Source organism: Cricetulus griseus, chromosome 3, assembly GCF_003668045.3.
Source record: "Cricetulus griseus strain 17A/GY chromosome 3, alternate assembly CriGri-PICRH-1.0, whole genome shotgun sequence".
Classification (NCBI taxonomy): domain Eukaryota; kingdom Metazoa; phylum Chordata; class Mammalia; order Rodentia; family Cricetidae; genus Cricetulus; species Cricetulus griseus.
This window is the reverse complement of record NC_048596.1, coordinates 51,324,353-51,339,129: the sequence shown is the minus strand read 5'-3', so window position 1 is coordinate 51,339,129 and position 14,777 is coordinate 51,324,353. Positions and strand designations below refer to the sequence as shown.

The window sequence follows — 14,777 nt, the reverse complement described above, 5'->3', positions numbered from 1 at the left end:
CTTCTGCGCAGGCGCAGAGAGCGCGTTCTCGCCCCGCGGCACCGCCCACATCCTGGGGACGTCGGCGGCGCGCGACGTGCTTCGCCGGATAAATGCGGTGGCGCCGGTCGTAGGAGCGCTTCAGTCCTGAGCGCCAAGACGTCTGGGCGTTTGGTGTCGTCAGGTTCTGCGCCTGAGCCCTCCCCTGTACCTGCCTGTGCCATGGCGGACGAAGGGAAGTCATACAACGGTTAGTTCGGGGCCTCGGGTCGGGAGGCGGCGCGGTGGGCCGGAGTGGGCGGCCCCGGCCTAGGCCGCAAGCCCGGGGGCGGGAGGCCGCGAGGAGTTCTGTGTCCGTGGGCAGCGGTGGCCGCGCGGGCAAGGATGGGGCGCCGCGGGACACAGGGGCTCCAGAGTCGCCCGGATTCTGGCGTTGGAGGACCTGTGGCTCAGGGTGGGGTGACAAGATTCCTTTGAACTTTGAGGGTGGTTGATGCCTGTCAATTGAGTTTGGCGGCCCGACTCGTCCTTTAAATGTGAGTCAGTAGTACCTTGTTCGTGGGCTGCTTTGGTGCCCTATTTTTTTTTTTCTTTTAACGCGATCAGTTGGTCTTTCAGCTTGCTCCTTAATGTTTACCAGTTTCCTAGTTCTAACAATTACCTTGATGGGTTAATTCATAGTGGTGTTTAGGACGGCATGACAGGTGATTGAATCTGGAGTTGGCTTTGCTAACCCCGACGGAGTTAAACTTTCAGGCCTTGTTTTCCGCCTCTTTCATGTGGGTATCTTGTCTTCCCAAGTTTGCGTGCGTGCGTGCGTGCGTGCGTGTGTGTGTGTGTGTGTGTGTGTGTGTGTGTGTGTGTGTATGAGATAATTTCTGTCAAGTGGCTGGAAGTGAAGATTTTTCAGTGAACCTTAATTGCACTGTGTTTTCACTAGAGTCACTTGGTGAGGGTCATTGTTTACAGGACGATAGATATGAGGTAGATTTCTTTGGAAGTCATGAACCTTTTTGTGTTTGTGTGGTGCTGATTTATCCAGGGTCTGAAAAATCCTCAGCCCAGTGAACCTTTATTTTAACTAAAATATAATTATATGGTGGGTGGCAGTGGTGCACACTTTTAATCCCAGCACTCGGGAGGCAGAGGCAGGCGGATCTGTGAGTTCCAGACCAGCCTGGTCTACAAGAGCTAGTTCCAGGACAGCCTCCAAAGCCACAGAGAAACCTTGCCTGGAAAAATAAAACAAAACAAAAAACAAACAAACAACATGTATGTATGTATGTATGTGTGTATGTATGTATGTATGTATGTATGTACGTGTTTTAACAGGATCTCCCTCCAGTTACTTTCATGTCTACCCACTCCCCAAATTCATACAACCTGAGTCCATTTAGTGTAGCTAGCATGTACTTATTTTTAAGGCTAACCATTTGGCCTTGGATAACCATTTAGGGAGTTCATCCCCGTTGAAGACTAATTCTCCCTTATAGGGCCAGTCTTAGTACCCCAGGCTGGCCTCATAGTCAGTCTTTCAGTGCAAGTCTCCCAAGTTTGGTATTGTAGGCACGTACCACGAGACTTATTATTTTGTGCTAGATGAACACTAGGCCTTGCATACACCAGGCAATCCCCTCCCATGGAGCTAAATTCTCATCCTTTTTGTTGTTGTTTTGAGATGGTCTCACTAAGTTGCCCAGTCTGACTTGAAGTTTCAAATTCTCCTGCCTCAACCTCAGTCTGTGTGTGTGTGTGTGAAGGATAAAGGTAAGCACTTTACCAGCTGAGCTGATCCTCAGTCTCCTTTTGTGTTAGTGCCTACATGTATATACATATAAACCTATACACAACGTCTGGCTTTGAACTCTACAAAGAGGAGGGTGACCTTGAGCCCCTCTGATCCTCTTGCCTTAAAAACAGTATACTGTGGCCAGGCGTTGGTGGTTCACGCCTTTAATCCCAGCACTCGGGATCTCTGTGAGTTCGAGACTTGCCTGGTCTACAAGAACTAGTTTCAGGACAGCCTCCAAAGCCACAGAGAAGCCCTGTCTTGAAAAACCAAAAAAGAAAAAATTTTAAAAAACATAAACACAGTATTTTACTGCACTTGGTTTCATTTATTTACTTTTTTTTCTTTTTCTTTCTTTTTTTTTTTTCAATATGTAGCTCTGACTGGAACTCACTGTATAGACCAAGATGAGGCTGGCCTTGAAAACTCACAGAGATCTGCCTGCCTATGTCCAGCTCATTTTCCTTTTTTTTGTTTTTTTTGTTTGTTTGTTTTTTGTTTTTTTTTCTTTCCCCTGAGACAGGGTTTCTCTGTGTAATAGCCCTGGCTGTCTGGAACTCACTTTGTACACCAGGCTGGCCTTGAACTCTCAGAGATCTGCTTCGGACACATGTGTATTAGAAAACACTCCAGGACCCTAATGTGGAACTGCCAGCTGATCCTGCATCTAGAAGTCCCTTGAGGTGCAGTCACTTCTGCTCACAGAAATGAGCATTGCCCAAATTCAGAAGGACAGTTTGAGAGCAAGGAGGTGGTGGTTGTTACTAGCTTATGTAGACCAGGCTGGTTTCTAACTCACAGAAAATCCACTTACCTCTGCCTCCCGAGTGATGGGATTAAAGGTGTGAGCCACTACCATCTGGCTATTATGTGGTTTTAAAATAGGTCATATTTGTAAGTTTTTTTTTTCATTTTTTGAGACAGGATCATGTAGTCCAGGATGGCTTTGAACTTGTGTAATTGAGGCCTCCACTTCCCATTTGCTGAGATTACAGTTGTTTCCCACATCTGGCTCTGTGGCCCTCATTTGTATGTATAGGCAAAAGATCAAAAATTTCAAGTGGTTTTCAGGGGTGCCATGTTTTACTTTTTATGTAGGAACTAGTTTCTGGTTCACTTGTTTTCTTTCAAAATTTTTTTCTTAAACATTTATTTAGGCCCAGCAGTGCTGGCACATGCCTTTAGTCCCAGCACTTTGGGAAGCAGAGGCAGGTGGATCTTTGTGAGTTAAGAGGCCAGCCTGGTCTACAGAGCAAGTTCCAGGACAACCTCCAAAGCAATACAGAGAAACCCTGTCTTGGAAAAAAAGAAAATTATTATGTATATAGTGTTCTGTCTGCATTCTAGAAGAGGGAATCAAATCCCTTTATAGATGGTTGTAAGCCACCATATGGTTGCTGGGAATTGAATTCAGTATCTCTGAAAGAACAGTCGGTACTCTTAACCTCTGAGCCATCTCTCTAGCCCTTCACTTTAATGATTTTTGACAATTTTATACATATACACAATGTGTTGTGATATTTTCACCTTTCATTACTTTTTCTTTTAAAGATTTAGTTTTCTGTCTGGTCCTTGCAGAGCCCAGAAGAAGGTATTGGGTCCCCTAGAACTACAAAGGCTACCTCCACATAGACACCTGTGCCCTGGCCAGGGGAAAGAACTTTTTATAGGTCATAAACATCAAAAAACAAGTTATTAGAAAGCTGTAGGGGGCTGAAGAGATGAGTTAAGAGCACTGACTACTCTTCCAGAGGACCAGCTTTGATTTCCCAGCATTCACATTGCAGAGCACAGTTGGGAGCTGCCATGTGGGTGCTAGGAACCAATTCTGGGACCTAATCATTGAGCCATCTCTCCAGCCTCTAACCCACAGATTTCTAAGATTTATATGAACTTGTGGAGAGAGACTCCCATCCCCCACACCCTTTAAACTTTATTTTGTTTTAAGACAGGATCTCATGTAGCTCAGGTTGATGTTAAATTAGTATGTAGTGGCAAATGATCTTGAACTCCAGATTCTCCTGCCTCTACCTCCCAGTTATTAGTATAATACGCATGGGCTACCATACCCAAATGAAAAATGCTCTTTTTGCTATTATTGTCTGCTTTGAGTCTATGCTGGGCATCAAACCCAGGTCCTTGAGTGTGTTAAACAAGCACTCTACCACTGAGCTACATTCTTTTTCCTTACTGACTTTTTTTTATATGTATATGAGTGTTTTGCCTGCTTGCTTATACATCTGTGTAACACAAGAGTGCCTGGGATGCCCATGACAGCCTCTGGAATGAAGTTGCAGAAAGTTGGGCACTGCAGTGTGGGTGCTGGGAATCAAATGTGGTCCTCTAGAAGAACTGCCAGTACTCTTAAGAATGAGGTGCCTAGCCTGGTAATCATCAGAAACTACTCCTCCAGCAGCTGGTAGCAGCAGATGTAGAGACCCACACACAAAGGTTAGGCAGAGCTAACCCCATGGAAGGAGGGGGGCAGAAAGGATTGCAGAAGCCAGAGGACCAGAATATGGCCCACAGAATCAACTAAGTAGGGCTCGCTCATAGGGGCTCAATCACGAAGCCTGCATGGGTCTGTGCTAGGTCCTCTACATACATGCTGTGGCTGTTTAGCTTGAGTTTTTTGTGGGACTCCTAACAGTGGGAGTTGGGGTATCTCTGACTCTCTTGCCTGCTCTTGGGACCATTTTCCTCCTGGGTTGCCTTGTCAAGCCTTAATCTGAGGGTTTGTGTCTAGTCTTAACTGCATCTTGTTATGCTGTGCTTGGCTGACATTACTGGGAGACCTGCTCCTTTCTGATGGGGAATGGAAGAACTCACTCTGTAGACCAGGCTGGCCTTGAAGAACTCACAGCGATCCACCTGCCTCTGCCTCCAAAGCACTGAGATTAAAGGCGTGCACCACTGCCTATCAACCCTTTTATTTTTCAGTAGACCTACAGTTTTCCATTAACTTGTTGTTGATGCCCTACAGAAAGTTTTTTCCTCTGGCTAGGATGTAGTTGTCTATATATATATATATGGAGGTAGCCTTTGTAGTTAGTGTCTGGCTTTCGAAAGAGTACAAAGTGGCCACACCAAGGTAACCAAGAGCACTCATGTATTACTACTTTTTGTGCCTTTTTCCAATTCCAGAGCATGATGACCGTGTTAGTTTCCCTCAGAGAAGAAAGAAAGGCCGTGGGCCTTTCCGATGGAAGTGTGGTGAGGGGAATCGTCGGTCGGGAAGAGGTGGTTCTAGTATACGGTCCTCCCGGTTTGAGGAAGATGATGGAGATGTGGCAATGAATGATGCCCAAGATGGCCCCCGAGTAAGATAGTAAGTGACTAATTGGTCTGCTTTAAATAGTGACTCACTAAATTATATAGTCCTTTTACTGCCTTTGTCGTTTCTCTTCTCACTTTGTAAAGTGATACTTGACCAAACCATTTAGTAGCTACAGTTTCATTAGCAGGACAGGTTCATCTTGTGTTTATGGAAATTTAATTCTGCTTCCCAACAGCAACCCCTATCCCAACCGGCCTAACCGTCGGGGGGATACTTGGCATGATCGAGATCGAATTCATATTACCGTAAGGAGAGACAGAGCTCCTCCAGAGAGAGGAGGGGCTGGGACCAGCCAAGATGGGACCACCAAAAACTGGTTCAAGATTACAGTGAGTACTTTGGGAGAATAGTTCTTTCAGGAAATGGGACCATACTCAGTGAAGGTGTTTGACACCCACTCTGAGCCCCTCAAATCCATTTTCTCCAATGTTTACTCAACAACCAAGTATCACATTTATCCACCATTTCCTTAGAATGAGTATCTAAAACATCTAAGAAAAAGACTAAGACAGGGAGTTAAGGACAGGCACAATGACAGGTGGAAGGCAAATCTGATTGAGTATGATCAGCAGAAGGGTCAGGAGGTAGAGTAACTCTTAAGCTAAGAGTGGCTCTAGGTGACTGTGGAGTTTGTGGGGCAGGTAAGGTACACATAATATCTTAGGATTTAGAATTAATATATTTGATGTGTGGCCATGTTGTCTGAGCCATCTTGCCATGAATAAGTATATGGAAAGAATTTTAAGGAAGTCTTTTTATCTTGCATGGAAACCATACATCTGCTCCTTTCTTTTTCTCTTCCTCCTCCTCCTTTTCTTTTTTTTTTTTTTTTTTAATTTCAAGACAGGGTTTCTCTGTGTAACAGTTCTGGCTGTCCTGGAACTCACTTGGTAGACAAGGTTGGCCTCAAACTCACAGAGATCCGCCTGCCTCTGTCTCCTGAGTGCTGGGATCAAAGGCGTGCGCCAATATGCCCAGCACACCTGGTCCTTTCTTTAGGAGAAAAAAGTTATTTTGTGGTAGAAGGGCTCTACCAGCCTCATGCATGTAAGCATGCCTCATCCTTTCTATCACTGAGCCTCATGCATGCATGTTACGCATGTCTTTTATCTTTGAGCTCCACCCCAAAGCTCTAGAAACCTTTTCAGTCTTGGCAGAAAATACTAAAATGTGCTTCCCTTCTCTCTTATTTCCAGATTCCTTATGGCAAAAAGTATGACAAAGCGTGGCTCCTGAGCATGATTCAGAGCAAGTGCAGTGTCCCCTTCAACCCCATTGAGGTATGGCAAAGGGAGGCTTGGGAGGCTGGCCAAAGGCCTGTGCTCTCCAAATCTCACGTTCTTGTTCTTCCTTCTTCCAGTTTCACTATGAAAACACACGGGCCCAGTTTTTTGTGGAAGATGCCACTACAGCTTCTGCATTAAAGGCTGTGAACTATAAGATTCACGATCGAGAAAACAGAAGGGTATGTTAGACAAAGGGCCTGGTGTGGCATAGGTTGACGCTGATGCACTGAGTGAAAAGGACTAAGTAAGTATTGGCCTACCTCAAGTATACTCTTGCCTTTGTGTCTTCTCTTCAGATATCTATCATCATCAACTCCTCTGCTCCACCCCGCAGTGTACAGAAAGAACTGAAGCCTGAACAAGTAGAGCAGCTCAAGGTGAGGCTGGCTTAAGTGGCCCAGTTGTCTTTCACTCTCCCTCAGTGATCACTAAACCCTTTCTTTGTCTGTCTCTTTTCATCTAGCTGATCATGAGCAAACGATATGATGGCTCCCAACAAGCACTTGACCTCAAGGGCCTCCGCTCAGACCCAGGTATGACAGTAGTGTCCCGGCTAGAGGGAGAGGGGGCCCAATCAGTTCGTATAACTCTCAGACTTCTTTTTCTTTTTGCTTGCTGAAGATTTGGTGGCCCAGAACATTGATGCTGTTCTTAACCGGAGAAGCTGTATGGCTGCCACCCTGCAGATCATTGAAGAGAATATTCCTGAGGTGCAGCTTCTTTTTTTGCATGAGAAAGCAAAGTGGGATATATCGGGTTGGGGCCTGATGAGGGATGAGGAACCAGACTTGCCTCTGGTCTACATGTAGTAACACTTCTAAATTTTGTTCTGTTTACAGCTATTGTCTTTGAACTTGAGCAACAACAGACTATTCAAGCTGGATGATATGTCCAGCATTGTACAGAAAGCGCCGAACCTAAAGACCCTAAATCTCTCTGGAAACGAAGTAAGGACTGATAACCTAGTGATGCTTTTTTTTTAGTTAGTGATTATGAGTGGGTGGAAGTCAGAGAACAGCTTTTGGAAGTTGGTTCTCTCCTTCCACTGTGGGTTCTTGGGCTGGAACGTGGATTGTGAGGCTTGTGCAGCAAGAGCTTCTGCCCACTGAGTGAGCCATCCCACTGGCTCTGGCTTTATTGTTATGTTGGGGGAGGGTGAGAAGAGTTTGGTTGGCCAAGGTGGTAGGCAAGAAAGGAAACTTAGGTAGCATTTGGGAGTGTGGAGATCCAACTGCTATTCTTACTTGGGTCTCTTTCTTCCCTTTTGCCCTCCCCTTATCCTTCACAGTTGAAGTCTGAGCGGGAATTAGACAAGATAAAAGGGCTAAAGTTGGAAGAGCTGTGGCTTGACAGAAACCCCATGTGTGATAACTTCCGAGACCAGTCCACCTATATCAGGTCAGTTGTAGCCTCTGTCTCCCCTCCTGGGGACCTTCACCCCCTGGGAGGCTGAGCTAATGCACCCTGACCAGAGCCTGTCTACAGGAGAACATACAGCCCTGAGCTGGAACCACCTGTCCTTTGGGAGGAGGATAACGTATTCCTTTCTGCCTCTCTGTGTCTCCCAGCTTTCTCCCAGATCTCTTTTCTTTCCTTCTCACCTGACTACTGTTCTCTGGTTTTCTGACCGTTCTCCTCCTTGAACACAGCCTTTTCTAGAATCTCCCTACCTGTTGTCCAGGAAGGGCACCTCCCATTTTCTGTTCTGATATGGGGGTGTCTTATGTATGCCCCACCCATATGATTGTCTTCAGCCAGAAGCCTAGTGTACTCAGGGTGAGAAAGTCCTCTCTAACTGGGACTATCTACTGAGATGGACCTCCTTTGTCATTTGATGGTCACTCTTGCCATTGTGCCAAGAGGGACTCTTCTCATGATCCATTTACCCAAGGCTATGGCCTGGTCTTTCCTGTCCATGCTGAGGTTGATGCCTCTGGGAGGCTGGTACCACTCTATTGGTCTCTCTAGCCCAGTGCTGTGAGCTGGGCCCTTCCTGGAGAAGAAACCTGGGTTCCCTAAGATGTGACCAAAGCCAGGGCCCCGCCAGTAGGCGAGGGGATCCCAAGGCAGGTGCTGGGCGTGGAGGCCACAGGGGCATCTGCTACCAAGGAGACAAAGAAATGACCCTGTCAGGGGCACTGCCCCTCCCTCACTTGCACACCTCACATCACCCTGCTTGGCCCCGGAGGATGGCTGGTTAGCCAGAGACGGGTAAGATTCCTCAGGGAAGGAACAACCTAAGACAGGCACAGTCGCAGAGGGGCCATCAGGAGAGAACTTGGGGGCCAACTGAGGTGGGGCACAGACCCTCACCCCCCCAACTCCGGCAGGGGCCTGAACCCTCATGTCTTCTGAGGGAGGTCTCCTGGCCCCATGGCTGCTTTACCTCCCACGCCCAGCTTAGACCGGGACCCAGGGAGCGGACAGAGACCTGGCCAACAGTGACTACAAACCACTATAGTAGGATTGATTCTCCATTTCTACCTTGGACCACAGGAAAAGGGGCAGCTGAAGGAAAGGGCTGTAGGAGGAAGGCTTTCTTTTCCCTGTTCTTTTCCCTTCAGTTCTGTCTCTGTTGCTTTGCTTCCTTTCCTTACTCCATCTCTCCCTTGTCCCTCCCCTGCCTACCTTTCTATTTCCTCTTTCCCCTGGTCTTTTTTTGCCTTCTTTCCTCTTGAGCCCTGTCTTGCTCATCTCCCTGCCCCAACATCCTGTGCCATACTTGTGGTGTGTTCTGGTCTTGGCCAAGGCCAGACCTGGCAGAACTGGTGGATACCTGTTGAGGCAGCGGAGCCCCTGGGCTCTCACCCCATTCCCTCCTCCCGGGGCTGCACAGGTGAGTAGGTGGAAGGTAAGGGGGGCAAGGTGGGGAAGGCAGCCCTAGGCTTAAAGCCTGGGCTGAGAGTGTTCCTCCTGTGGCACTCGGGATCAAGCAATGAGAAGAGACAGCCAGCCTTCAAGGCAGTCCAGAAGGGGTGCTCCTGGTGAGGAGGGGAATGGGGGTTCTTGTCCCCAAGTGCAAGCTGGGAAGGAGTGGGTGATGAGCAGGATGGGATGGGCTGTTCCTCGGGTCTTTGGTGTATTTGCTCCTAGAGCAGCCCAGGAGGCATGATGGCTCTGAAGCGTCACTCACTTCTGTCCCGTTCTTGACAGCGCCGTTCGAGAACGATTTCCCAAGTTGTTACGCCTGGTAAGTTTTGCACTTCATTCTCTCTTAAAGAAGCACAGTCAAGGTCTTGCCTCTGCTTTGTGACCACCAGTGTGGGTGTGGAGATCCCTTTGAGGATCTGCTAGCAGTGTAGCCATCACCCTAGAAAAGCTCACATGAAATTCCTGGACACACATGCCTTTTTATGATTGACTTCTGGCCTGTTTCTCTTAGCTTTTCTGTGTGCTCACAGATCTGGTCGTTCTTCTGTTTCTCATGTTACATTCCCTTTTTTTCACAGGATGGCCATGAGCTACCCCCTCCAATTGCCTTTGATGTTGAAGCCCCCACCATGCTACCACCCTGCAAGGTCAGAATTGGGGTTAGAATTAGAAATTGGTGAGTGGGAAGCATACTGGTCCTGTGATCCTAATGTCGTCTTTGATTTCAGGGAAGCTATTTTGGAACAGAGAACCTAAAGAGTTTGGTCCTGCATTTCTTGCAGCAGTGAGTATCCCAGGAGCCCCTTGGGTGGGGGGTTAGTTACTGGCCTATGCATAGCTCACTACTGTGTCCCTTTGCTTTCAGACACAGAACTCAGACTCTTCCTTTCACTTTCCTTACAGGTACTATGCAATTTATGACTCAGGAGACCGTCAGGGTCTCCTGGATGCCTACCATGATGGCGCCTGTTGCTCACTAAGCATTCCTTCCATCCCCCAGAACTCTGCCCGGTGAGTGTCACGTGTCAGAACCTACCCATAACCACAGGATTCATTGGGATACAGGCCACAGTTCTTATCACCACCATCTTCCCCTCCTATTTTCCAGAAGCAACTTAGCTGAATACTTCAAAGACAGCAGAAATGTGAAGAAGCTTAAAGATCCCAGTAAGTATGTCAGTCAAATGGAAATAGTCATTAGAGCTAGCCAGTGCAGGTGTGTCCTAACCTTGGGCTCTCTTCCTTCTGCTTGCAGCCCTGCGGTTCCGGCTGTTAAAGCATACACGTCTCAACGTTGTTGCCTTCCTCAACGAGTTACCCAAAACTCAACATGATATCAATTCCTTTGTGGTAGACATAAGTGCCCAAACAGTAAGCATATGTTCTCCTGACAGAAGCCCAGAACTGGGGTGGGTGATGGGTTCAGCACTCACTAGGTGAGGAGCTCAGGCTCTGGTGGGGAACCTCCATTGCTTATGCTGTTTCTCTTTCAGAGCACATTGCTATGTTTTTCTGTCAATGGAGTCTTCAAGGAAGGTAAGAATCTTGAGTCCTCCTAAACTTTCTCTGTATCCTTAGTTCCCCAGCTATCTTCTCATCCCTTTTCTTCTCTGACCTTCCTGTTTTATCCAGACTATCTTAACTCCTACCTGTCTTAGATGCAGTGTGACAAAAATGTGGGGACCAGAACAGAGTAGATGAAGAGTCAGTTAGCCAGGTCTCCTTTCCAGCCCTGGGTTTATTCTGTGGGTCTGGGAAAGTTACTGAACCTCAATTTTTTTTTGTTTTGTTTTGTTTTTTTAGATGAGACTTGTAATACTCTTGCACAGTGGTGCTTTAGGAAGTGAAGTGACTTCGATATTTTGCCAAGCCATGGGCTAAGCACTTTCTAATTTGCCTCCCCTACTTCCTACTAACTATCCTCCAGATCTGTCCCTTTATCCTAATTCTGTTCCCCTGTGTCCAAATAACCATCCTTACCTGGCCAAGTTAGGATTCTTTGTATCAAATGCTGAGATATGAGAAACTTTTATAAAGATTAAGCCTGAGTGACTCTAAGGGACCATTGCTTTTATTCTCATTGCAGTGGATGGGAAGTCTCGAGATTCTTTACGTGCGTTCACGAGAACGTTTGTTGCTGTTCCTGCCAGCAATTCAGGGTAAGTGCTCAGCTTACCCTGTGAGTCTCATTCTCAGACCAGCAGTGTGATAATTGGAAAGAATTCTTCCCCAGGGAGTTACCAGAATTGTAGAAAAGCAATAGGAAGTTCATGAAGCCTGAGAACAACTATCAGTAGGTTGAGGACTGAATATATAATAATTCTAGTGTGTTTGGGAGATAATCCTCCTAAACACCTAGTCTGAAGTCAAGAATAAATGATAAGGGCTGAAGAGATGGCTCAGAGGTTAAGAGCACTGACTGCTCTTCCAGAGGTCCTGAGTTCAATTCCCAGCAACCACATGGTGGCTCACAACCATTGGTTATGAGATCTGGTGCCCTCTTCTGGTGTGCAGATAATACATGGAAGCAGAATGTTGTATACATAATAAATAAAATCTTTAAAAAATAAAATTAAAAAAAAACAATAAATGATAAAAGGTAACATGGGATGGGCATATGGATATTAACCAGATCTAAGAACAGACAGATCTAAGAACAGAGACAGTGTAGAAGGGTGAGGTTATTTGTTCATTTATTTAGTGTGTTCTCTGCCCCCAAGGCTATGTATTGTAAATGATGAATTATTTGTGCGGAATGCCAGCCCTGAAGAAATCCAAAGAGCCTTCGCCATGCCTGCACCCACACCTTCCTCCAGCCCAGTGCCCACGCTCTCCCCAGAACAACAGGAAATGTTGCAAGCATTCTCTACCCAGTCTGGCATGAACCTCGAGTGGTCTCAGAAGTGAGTCTTGAGCATGGATAGGGCCAAGAGGGAACAAATGGCCTGACAGTGAATAACAGTGCTTTAAAAAAAAAAAAAAAAAAAAAAAAAAAAAAGATTCTTAGACCTGCCTCCAAAGCCAAAGAGAAACCCTGTCTCAAAAAACCAAAAAAAAAAAAAAAAAAAAAAAAAATTCCTACTAAGACTTCTGCATAAATAATTTATATAAAGTTCCAAAGCACAAATGAAGAGTGACTTGTTGCCCTCCCACCTACCTATTGCTCCCTTCTCCCCCGGCAGAATGAGGAATTGAACCTAGCTAGACATCATATATGCAAGGCAGACACTACCACTGAGCTAATTCCCCTGGCCCTCTTTTTGTTGTTTTGAGATGGGGTCACACTATGTACTTGTCTGGCCTTGAACTCTCTATCTGCCTCCAGAATGGTGTGATTAAAGGAATGAGCCATTGCCCCTGGCTACCCAGTCATCTTCTTAGTTGTCATTCATTTTGAGACATGTTCTCAATAAGATACCAGCTCTTTACCAAGTCCTGTGAGCCTCATCATTCAAAGGGAGCTGGGAATATTAGGTGCATACAGTGTTCCAGAGCCCTTTTATGTATAGTTCTGCAACATAGTTTTCCTTTGAGACAGGGTTTCATTCACTGTGTCCTTGGCTGCTTGTAAGTCACTATATAGCTCAGGTTTGCTCAAATTTAGTGACTTTTACCTCCTTCAGCCTCCTGAGTGGTGGGATTAAAGGCCTCACCATCTTGCTACCAGCAACTTGGTTTTTAAGCCATGAAAATCCTTCCCTTCTAGTGTAAAAGTACTTTGGTCATTTTTGTTAGACATTTTGACACTTTAATGTTTCATTTGTATAAGTGGTGCAACAATGTATAAATGTAATTACTAGGAAACTTTGATGACTTTCTCCTTGATGGAATCTGGAGTGGCTTTTCTTTTTTTTGAGAGATGAGAGTGACTGCATTTTGGTTCTCACGTGGCTTCTTCCTGTTTTACTCCCACTCCAGGTGCCTTCAAGACAACAACTGGGACTATACCAGATCTGCTCAGGCCTTCACTCATCTCAAGGTAGAGCATGGAAATTGTGTGGCTGTAAACTGGGAGCTCTGAGCTTTGGAAAGGGTCACATGAAGGCTGGGTGTGGTGGTGCACACCTTTAATCCCAGCAGTTGGGAGGCAGAGGCAGCCAGATTGAATTTAAAGCCAGCCTGGTCTATACAGAGTTCCAGGTCCCGTGGTCTGGCAGGGCAGGTGGGAAAGGAGTCCTCTGGCTCTATTCACCTTTTCTCTTTCTTTCTGCAGGCCAAGGGAGAGATTCCAGAAGTAGCGTTTATGAAATGATCACAGGAAAAGCCCCCTTGTAAATAGCCCGTGGATAATATTGTCTGGCTGTCATCTGCCATCTCCTGTCCCGCCCGAGGCCAGCCTGTAACTGTGACTGAGGAGGGAGGGCTGCCTCATCTTCCTCACCTACCTTCTGGAAGACTTACAGAAGACTTCTGGAAGATTGAGCCTCGTGGTGCCAGGAAGCCAAAGCTTACTTTGTAGAGCTGACACTAAACTACCCGAAGGACTTAGGTGCTCTGTGTACTTAACCCCTGATTCCCTTTACTTTTTAAGATAAAGAGTGATATTGTAGTTTGTGTCTCATTACTGGCTTGTTTCCCTCAATGCAGAAGGGGTGGGAGAGTGCGTCATGACAGGAAGTCCCGCCCCAGAGACGGAAGTGCCCCGCCATGGCGGCACGTTGCCGGCAGTGGGTCAGCGGGTTGTTGTCCGTGCTACGTTCCCCTCCTGTATGCCGGCATTTGCAAAGTGGGGTACCACGGGATGTGCTGCTCTTCCAGCATGAACGGGGCCGCTTCTTTGCCATCCTTGGACTGTTTTGCGCTGGTCAGGGCATCTTCTGGACCTCCCTGGCTGTTGCAGCATTGTCCCGACCTCTGATCCGGGTTCCTGCAGAGGCTCCCAACCGGGGCTACACGGACCTGCGCTCTGCACTCTGGCGCTACGGGCTAGCTATTGGTTGCGGCACGATGGGTAAGGGCATGGGTTCCGGGTTGCCCTAGGGCTGTGAGCACAAAACTCACTCAATGAAGAAGGGTTCCCAATCCTCCCAGATGAGCAGAAATGTAAGTGGGATTCCCGGTATGGGTGTAATGTATCTTGAGTACCTGAACGCTTTGCTCCCCAACTCCCCACCCTGCTTACTCTGGCTGTGAGCAGGCTATAGAAAGCACGGACCCATTTTCTCCTTTTAACGACGGGGCTGGCCATGTCGATATGACTCAATTTATAAAGTGCTTGCTTAACTAGGTATGAGGTTCAGCCCCCAACACTGCATAAACTTCACCTGGTGGCACCCAGATGTAGTATTAGTATTTCGATAGTAGAAGCAGGAAGATCACAAATTCAAAGTTATTGAACATATAGCAAACTTGTGGCCCACAGGGATTAAAAGACCTTGCCTGGCTATCCTGGAACTTGCCCTGTAGACCAAGCTGGCCTCGAACTCAGAGAGATCCCTTAATCCTGTCTTCCGGTGTGTTTAGAGTTAGGAGCACAAAATTTTGTAAGTGCACCGGTTTTAATCCCAGCACCGGG

General features: G+C 46.8%; 2 protein-coding genes across 3 annotated transcripts in view; both read left to right on the top strand.

Moving 5' to 3' along the window:
- Positions 1-44: 44 nt before the first annotated feature.
- Positions 45-13,811, top strand: Nxf1 (nuclear RNA export factor 1). Of its 2 annotated transcripts, none has more exons than XM_035441994.1 (21): positions 45-229; positions 4,913-5,096; positions 5,281-5,434; positions 6,302-6,385; positions 6,466-6,570; positions 6,688-6,768; positions 6,855-6,924; positions 7,013-7,101; positions 7,231-7,338; positions 7,680-7,789; positions 9,545-9,581; positions 9,841-9,909; positions 9,991-10,046; positions 10,166-10,273; positions 10,371-10,429; positions 10,518-10,633; positions 10,756-10,798; positions 11,349-11,421; positions 12,025-12,165; positions 13,181-13,241; positions 13,476-13,555. In XM_035441994.1, exons 1-21 carry the CDS (start codon positions 202-204, stop codon positions 13,512-13,514), a joined length of 1,815 nt encoding a protein of 604 aa, XP_035297885.1. In that variant the 5' UTR covers positions 45-201; the 3' UTR covers positions 13,515-13,555. The 2 variants fall into 2 exon arrangements, with proteins under 2 accessions (XP_035297885.1, XP_027264170.1); XM_027408369.2 differs by having other exon boundaries at positions 47-229; positions 11,983-12,165; positions 13,476-13,811.
- Positions 13,812-13,873: 62 nt separating this feature from the next.
- Positions 13,874-14,777, top strand: part of Tmem223 (transmembrane protein 223) — a 1,665-nt gene continuing 761 nt past the window's right edge. Inside the window, exon 1 of the mRNA XM_027408372.2 lies at positions 13,874-14,213. Coding sequence (XP_027264173.1) covers positions 13,910-14,213 — 304 coding nt within the window. The 5' untranslated portion in view covers positions 13,874-13,909. The remainder of the gene's footprint in view (positions 14,214-14,777) is intronic.

What these genes read in the sequence shown, in the direction of transcription:
- Nxf1 (XM_027408369.2), top strand. Translation starts at nt 202, where the DNA reads ATGGCGGACGAAGGGAAGTCATACAACG. An exon ending in GACCAGTCCACCTATATCAG is followed by an intron (nt 7,790 to 9,544) that starts GTCAGTTGTAGC and finishes CGTTCTTGACAG; the next exon opens with CGCCGTTCGAGAACGATTTC. An exon ending in TTCCCAAGTTGTTACGCCTG is followed by an intron (nt 9,582 to 9,840) that starts GTAAGTTTTGCA and finishes TTTTTTTCACAG; the next exon opens with GATGGCCATGAGCTACCCCC.